The sequence below is a fragment of the Thermothelomyces heterothallicus genome, assembly GCF_042370625.1.
Source record: "Thermothelomyces heterothallicus CBS 202.75 unplaced genomic scaffold P884_scaffold_14, whole genome shotgun sequence".
NCBI lineage: Eukaryota > Fungi > Ascomycota > Sordariomycetes > Sordariales > Chaetomiaceae > Thermothelomyces > Thermothelomyces heterothallicus.
In genome coordinates, this window is record NW_027192575.1 from 547,569 (window position 1) to 555,412 (window position 7,844).

At 60.1% G+C, this 7,844-nt stretch overlaps 3 protein-coding genes across 3 annotated transcripts; 2 read left to right on the top strand and 1 right to left on the bottom strand.

Moving 5' to 3' along the window:
* The first annotated feature begins 137 nt into the window (after window positions 1-137).
* Window positions 138-4,970, top strand: P884DRAFT_245201 (uncharacterized protein). Its single transcript, XM_069440416.1, has 2 exons — window positions 138-599; window positions 661-4,970. Exons 1-2 carry the CDS (start codon window positions 481-483, stop codon window positions 4,943-4,945), a joined length of 4,404 nt encoding a protein of 1,467 aa, XP_069296847.1. The 5' UTR covers window positions 138-480; the 3' UTR covers window positions 4,946-4,970.
* A 275-nt stretch (window positions 4,971-5,245) lies between these two features.
* Window positions 5,246-6,064, bottom strand: P884DRAFT_270497 (uncharacterized protein; the record flags this gene model as incomplete). Its single annotated transcript, XM_069442356.1, has 1 exon — window positions 5,246-6,064. The coding sequence occupies one exon, from the start codon at window positions 6,062-6,064 to the stop codon at window positions 5,246-5,248; it is 819 nt and encodes a 272-aa protein (XP_069296848.1).
* Window positions 6,065-6,749: 685 nt separating this feature from the next.
* On the top strand, window positions 6,750-7,808 carry P884DRAFT_300541 (Vps51/Vps67-domain-containing protein; the record flags this gene model as incomplete). Its single annotated transcript, XM_069444777.1, has 1 exon — window positions 6,750-7,808. One exon carries the CDS (start codon window positions 6,750-6,752, stop codon window positions 7,806-7,808), a length of 1,059 nt encoding a protein of 352 aa, XP_069296849.1.
* Between the last annotated feature and the right edge of the window lie 36 nt (window positions 7,809-7,844).

Here is a 7,844-nt window from a genome sequence, read left to right on the forward strand (position 1 = left end):
TTCTGGGGATATTTTTTTTCGATAAAGACGGACCCACTGGGCGATAAGATAACGCCCCACCAGGATCTGGCGGGGTGCTTTGGCGCCAGCCCACCCCGGACATCAACAGCTCACTATCGTATCGCAAGGGTTCGAGACCTCGAGTCACTCGCTAGAGCTGCTGCTGCATAGGGCGGACAAAACACATGTCTGCATCAATTGACGTATGCATATAATAAGCGCTTACGGTACTGAGGCGCATTTTCTGCGTCGGCCTTGATTCCCGTCTGGTTTCGGCTCGACTCTCCTGAATCACGTTCACGAAGCTTTCCCAAAAGCAAGGTCACTCCCTGCCAAAGGCCCACCTGTTTTCTTCCACAAGCAGTTTATTCTCGAACTTCTATCAGAAACCGGGACAGTCACCGAACCCCGTCGGCGTTGCAAGATCTCCCGATCACCTTCTGATTCGACGGGATATTCACTCCATAGTCGAGAGAGACGATGTCAGGCATCAAGGCCCTGCTGAAGGGGATCAACGAGGCAATCAAGCAGCAAAAATGGACCGAGGCTATCGAGGCTGCAGAGGATGTTTTCCAGAAAGACCCTAAGAACTATCAAGCGTATGTACATGCATCCAGCTTCTGCGAGGGTGATGATGCGCAACATGTGCTAACTCTCCAGACACATATTTCTCGCTTTCGCCCTGGACAAGGCAAACCAGTTCGACCGCTCAGAAAGCACATACCTCGCAGCGACTAGGTTAAAGCCCAATGACCCCCAAGCATGGCAGGGCCTCATCAAGCTGTACCAGAGGCAACGCGGAAAGAAACTTAAACAATATCAGCATGCAGCCCTCAAGTTGGCCGAGATCTTCCGTGACGCCGACGAGATGTACAAGTGCCAAGATGTCGTCGACAAGTTTATCGACTTTGCGCGGACACAGGGTGAGCGGGCCCAGTATGTGGACGCCTTAGATCTGATCCTCCCCGAGAGCCCCATCTACCCAGCCCTGGAGGGCCGCGTCCCCCATCCGGCAAAGACATACGAGATTCAGGCCCAGATCATCGAGGCAGACGAAAAGAAGCGGATTAACACTCTGATCGGCGAGCGGCGAACCCGGATAGGCGCCCGAGTTAGCGAGGTGACCCTTGAGGTGAAACGAGAGGTCTACAGCCAGAGCAAGCTGGGTTACGTCTATGGACAACTGATCAACTGGGCCACCGACGACGATGTGCGCCGAACGTACGAGGAGAAGCTGATTCAATACTGCTATGATAGGCTTCTCGCGTGGCCTCCGGGCGAGCAAAAGGAACGAGAAGCGGCCATAGTCCAGAAACTTGCAAATGACATGGTCATCATCAGGCACCCGTTCAAGTTTGCCTGGGACATCACCATCAACTGGCAGGACCATAAGGATATACGGGACTGGGACGTCACTGTGCTGAGGCAATACTGTACCTTCTTCCCGGACAGTGATCTCAATAGGGTCATCATGGGTTTCCTCACCAGCGACATCTCGCCCTTTCCCAAGGAGCCGCCGCAGCAGCCCAAGTCTTCTACAAACGCGGAGAGCGAGGACGAGAGCGAAGACGACGAAGGAGGAGGCGCGCCGACGACATATGTTCCCCTAACCGATGACGATCGACTGCTGATGATCATGGAGGGTGTCAGCAGCGCCGACTCGCTGTTCGCGTTCCGGCTGGCGGGCGAATACTACCAGCACATCGAGGATCACGAGAGCAACGTCGAGCTTATGCGCAGGGCTCTCGACCATCTGAAGGCAGAGCGCTCCAGGACTGGACTGCCGTTCCGGAATACCGAGGACGCCCTTTCGTTGTATCTTGGCACGGCGCTGATTTTCTATCAGTCGCCGCGCCACCATCAAGAGGCCAAGAGCCTTTTTGACAAAGTCCTGGCGCATGACCCTTCTTCAACCGGCGCCATGATTGGTGTGGGCCTGATATACGAGGAGGAAGAGGAGTATACCGAGGCCATTGACTTCTTGGAGCGGGCACTGCAGCGCGACCCAGGCAACCTTCGCGTAAGGACGGAAGCTGCCTGGGTCAAAGCGCTGAAAGGAGACTTCGAGACAAGTAGGAATGAGCTGGAGAGCTGTCTCCCGCTACTCACGAAGAGAGGGCAGACGAACAAGGAGCTCCTCGCGCAGACCCAATACCGCATCGGATACTGTATCTGGAACCTCGACACGTCAAGGGCAGCAAGGAAGAGTCGATCGGGGGCCTACGCGTACTTCCTCGATTGTCTTAAAAACAATCTCAACTACGCGCCCGCCTACACGATCCTGGGCAAGTACTACGCGGATTACGCAAAGGACAAGAAGAGGGCGCGCAGGTGCTTCCAAAAAGCGCTTGAGCTCTCGGCATCTGAGGTGGAATCGGCAGAGAGGCTCGCCCGGTCTTTCGCAGACGACGGCGACTGGGACCGAGTCGAGCTTGTCGCGCAGAGAGTGGTTGACTCGGGGAAGGTCAAACCTCCGCCTGGGTCGAAGCGCAAAGGTATCAGCTGGCCCTTTGCCGCCCTTGGTGTGGCGGAACTCAACAAGCAGGATTACCGCAAGGCTATCGTCTCATTCCAGGCAGCACTCAGGATTTCGCCGGATGACTACCACTCGTGGGTCGGGCTAGGCGAGAGTTATCACGGGTCCGGACGGTACATTGCGGCGACAAAGGCTATCTTGAACGCTCAGAAGCTAGAAGAGGCTGCTGGTGGAAATATCCCCGGGGAGACGTGGTTTTCCAAGCTCATCCTGGCGGACGTTAACCGCGAGCTGGGCGACTTCGACGAGGCCATCACCCTCTACCGTGGTATAATCGCCGACCGTCCAGGCGAAGCTGGCGTGGCGATTTCTCTGATGCAGGCCACGGTGGACAACGCTTTGGACAGCCTGCACAAGGGCTTTTTTGGCAAATCGATCGATCTTGCCGTGGAGACAATCGAATTCGCGGTGCAGGCTCCACAGGAGATTAAAGAGACGTTCAACTACTGGAAAGCCGTGGGAGATGCCTGCTCATTGTTCTCGAGCGTTCAGGGCCGCTTGTCCGAGTTCCCTGCCGACACGGTCCAGCAATTGCTCGGCGTCGACGAGTCGGATATTCTGTCAGGAGATGGTGTCGGCGCCGTCGTCAATGGGACTACCCCTGACGAGAACAAGATCGGAAAGGAGCTGACCAAAGTCCTGCATGCCACCATACTCGCCCACAAACGCGCCATACAAGTGTCCGCCAACGACACGCACGCGCAGGCGGTTGCATACTACAACCTCGGGTGGGCTGAGCATCGGGCCCATATGTGTCTCCCCATGCGGCTGAGGAAGAAGGCGACCAAGTACTTGAAAGCGGCGATCGCGTGCTTCAAGCGAGCCATCGAGCTCGAAGCGGGCAATTCGGAATTCTGGAACGCCCTTGGCGTCGTAACCAGCGTGGTCAACCCGGCCGTCTCGCAGCACTCGTTTGTCCGCAGCCTGCACCTGAACGAGAGCGGCGCTCACACGTGGACGAACCTCGGAACCTTGGCACTGCTCCAGGGTGACGTCCAGTTTGCGAACGATGCCTTCACAAAAGCGCAGTCAGCGGACCCTGACTATGCACACGCCTGGCTCGGGCAGGGCTTGGTGGCGCTGCTACTCGGTGACCAGAAGGAAGCGCGCAGCCTGTTCACGCATGCCATGGACATCTCCGAGAGCTCGTCCACGGCAAGCAGACGGCACTTTGCCATCTCCATGTTTGACCACGTCATGGAGTCACCGTCCGGCTTGCCGGTGACATCGGTCATCCAACCGATCCTCGCCCTCAGCCAGCTTCAAGGCCTCGATCCACAAGAGGTTGTTTACGGCCACCTGTCGGCCCTCTTCCAGGAGCGCAACCACGAGCACGGCCGGGCGGTTGCGACCCTCGAAAAGATATGCGCCGCCGTCGAATCGGATTACGAAGTTACCGAGTCGCCCGAATCCCTCAAGCGATTTGCCATCGCCAAAGCAGACCTCGCCCGTGCCTACCTCGCCATCGGGTCCAACGAGGAAGCCATCGAAGCGGCCGAGCTCGCCGTCCAGCTCAGCAACACCGACGACGGCGACGACAGCAGCGAGCTGACGGCCGAGGAGCGCAAGCGCGTCCGCCTGAGCGCGCACGTGACGATGGGGCTGGCTAAGTACTACCAACAACAAGGCGACGGCGTCGACGATGCGGTGGCGTGCTTCGACCTCGCCATCGACGAGTCGGACGGCAACCCGGACGTGGCGTGCGTTCTGGCGCAGGTGCTGTGGGCTACGGGCAAGGAGGAGGCGCGGGAGCGGGCGCGCGAGGTGCTGTTTGAGGTCATCGAGCGATCGCCGCATCACGTGCAGTCGGTGCTGCTCCTGGGTGTCATCGCGCTCCTGGACGAGGACGAGGAGAGCCTCGAGGCGGTTATGGCCGAGCTGCAGAGCTTGAGGGCGAGCGACGAGGGCGTGACGCCGGCGGACCAGAGGCAGCTCGGGGAGGTGCTGAGGGCTATTGCGGCGTTCGGCAAGGGGGACGGACAGGAGGAGGAGGCCAAGGCGGACCAGGCGAGGGTGGATGTCATGCTACACCCGCACTTGCCGCACGGGTGGGCGGAGCTCGGGGGGGCGGGAGGGGAGGAAGGCAAGAGCGCGGCCGAGATGGCGGTGCGGGTGGCGTTGAAGGGGGTGCCACCCCGAGGAGACGTGGCGGCGGAGGACCTGGCAAGGGCGTATGCGGGGACTGGCCGGGCTATGGATGCCCAAAGGGCGATTGTGGTTGCGCCATGGGAGAAGGCCGGGTGGCAGGCGTTGCTGAGGTCGTCAAGGGATGAAGAAGGTTCGACGACTATGGATGCGTGTGCGTGTGCATGCATGTATACTGTACGCGTAGAAAGCATGGTGTGCGATGGGGTTACCAGGGATTCGGGATCTGGGGTCATGAATAGATTCACGCATGTCAGCTTTTGATGTAGGGAGATAGATGGGTATCAAGAACCAAAAAAAAAAAAAAAAAAAAAACGAGTCTCGGAGCAACACAAGTCCGCCTGTAACGCCGCGCTGTCGCCCTCTGCCGATACTATCCCGATCCTTTTGGCCTCCTCCTGGCAACTTGTTGTCCTTCGGCCCATGACCTTCCTGGGTCTCTTATCTTCTTTCCCCCTTTTTTCCTTTTTTTTCCCCTTTTTTCCTTTTTTTCCCCCTTTTTTCCTTTTTTTTCCCCCTTTTTCTGCTTCTTCGTCTTTCTTCTTCTCGTGTACTAACCCCGAATCACGTCCTCCTGTCGGCTCCAACGGCCTCCTTCAGCCTCGCCAACCGCCCGTCCAGCCAGGCGCGGTGCCACGAGTCGACCTTGCCCCCGAGCACGACGCAGTGGGCCGGGTCGAGCAGCACCACGCCCCTTGCCAACACGGTCCCGGCGCGCAGCAGGATCTTCTCGCCGACGAACGTCTTGCCCACGCCCAGCCTCTCCACCCGCTTGAGCTCGATCGCGTGCACTTTTTGGCCCTTGCAGTCCTGGACGACCAGCTTATGCGTGCCGTTCTTGCTGCTGCTGCTGCTGCTGCTGCTGCTGTTGTTGTTGTTGTTCTTGCTGGTACTGGTGGCACCACCACCCCCGCCTGCGCCGGCTGCCGCATTCCCTCCCTCCTCCTCCTCCTCCTCCTCCTCCTCCTCCTCATCTGCTCCCTCCGCGGAAGAAGCGGTGTTGAGCCGGATGATCTCGCGGCCGCGGGTGCCCTCGCCGCGTTCGAGGGCCTCGAGGGCCTCGACCTGCTCCCAGCGGGAGCGGGCGACGTCCTCGACGTCGAGGACCTGGACGACGACGTCGTGGGGCAGCGCGGCCTCGCGGGTGCCGGCGTGCGTCTGGGCCAGCCGCGCGGGCAGGCTGTGGGCGGCGGCGTACCGCGCGTCCAGCAGGCCCGGGGCGGTCAGGTCGCTGGCGAGCAGGCGCGCGCGGGCCGTCGCGAGGAGGGAGGCCAGCGGCGGCGCGGGGCTGCGCGCGCCCGCGAGCGCCTCGAGCCAGGCGATCGAGGGGACGGGGATGCTCGTCGTGGAGAGGGAGGCTTGCAGTTGGTGGGGGATGTCCATGTCTTTGTTTTGGTGGTGGTGGCGGTAGTTGATTCGAAGTTCGATTTTGGCGAATTCTGAGCTTCCTTGTAATGGTGCTGGTCTGGGCTTGGGCAAGTTGTGAGCTCAAGTTGCGAGATGAGATTGCGATTGGAGATGAGATTCTTGTTGTGTCAACGTGTTCAGAAAAAAAAAAAAAAAGTGAGGATGGTTCGAGGCAACCAAGTGATGTTTAATTGGGGTGCTCATACTCATCATCGTCAGCTTCTGGAGCAGCCCCTGAATCTAGGCAGATCGAGGGACATCATCGTATTGTATTCCGTGCCTGTGTAGGTCCCTCCAACTGCAATGTTCGATAAGAGGCCAAGCTTCTTGGTTGCGCTGAATGACGGCAACAAATCAGAGGCATTCAACCCCCCGGTCGAGCTCGGAAAATTTAGCGGGGTAACGCGCTTGTGGGCGCCCCTGCAGCGCGGGAACGCTCCCCCGGACCTGTGGCGCGACCCACCGCAGCGGGAGGCTCCACTTTCTGCCCTCAATCGCCAGCAACAACAACCTACGCTACATAGTAAGCTCCGACTAGGGAAACCTCATTGTAACCTCACCACTCAACACCACCACATACATCCCCTTTCCCTTTGCGTGTACGATACCCCCAGGTGCGGGCCCTCGGTAATCAACGTCTTCAAAACGGAAACCCTGCATCATGTCTACGATCGCATCTCCACGAGACCCGTCGGGGCCGTTCCCGCGGCGCACGAATTCCGTCATCACACCGACTTCATCCTCCCGCCCCAGCCTCGATGTCCCGGCCTCCGCGTCCAACTCGCCCAACCCGAACCAGTCGGCGGGTAGCATCTCCCAATCCAACAAACGCGCCAACCGCGCCGCCCTGCGCGAATACTACAACCTGCGAAGCAACAACAACAACAACAATAACAACAACAAGCCCCTCCCGTCACCCCCGACAGTCGAGATAACAGACCACCTCGGCGGCGCCTCTTCGCCCTCCCTCTCCTCCACGAACCCGGCCGCCCCGCCGTCCGAGCTCGACTCCCCGAACTTCGACGCCCAGACGTACGTCGCCAACCTGCTGGCCTCCTCGTCGCTGGCCGACCTCCTCCGGACGTACACGGCGGTGCTGGCCGAGATGCGCGCGCTCGACGCCGAGCGCAAGGCGCTCGTCTACGACAACTACAGCAAGCTCATCGCCGCCACCGAGACCATCCGGCGCATGCGCGGCGCCCAGGCCTCCTCCGACTCCGCCTCCGCCTCGGGCCCGGGCCCGGGTTCGGGGGCCGGGGGAGGGGTAGGGGTAGGGGTAGGTGTAGGGGCCGCCTCGCTCGAGGCCGTGGTCGAGGGTATCTACCGGCGCGCGGCCGACCTGCGCGAGGAGCTGCGGGCCAGCGTCGCCGCGCAGGCGCGGGCTGAGACTCTCGGAGGAGGGAGCGTTCGGGGCGGTGGGGATGGTGACGGGGACGGGGACGGGGACGGGGAGGCAGACGAGAAGGCGGCGAGGAGGGAGAGGACCAGGGAGCTCGCTAGGGAGGTGGTCAAAGTGCCCGGGCGGTTGAGGAGGCTGGTGGAGGACGGGAAAGCGGAGGAAGCGAAGAGGGAGTGGGAGATGCCGAGGAGGTTGCTTGTGCGGTGGAAAGAGCTAGGGGTCGGCGGGGACGACGTGGCCGCGCTGATTGAGGAGGGCGATGCTGCGTTGAGGGAAGCGGTAGAAGCAGATGGGAATAAAGGCGGCGACCCGACCGCGTAATCTGGTTATTTGGTTTTTTTTTTTTTTTTTTTTTTT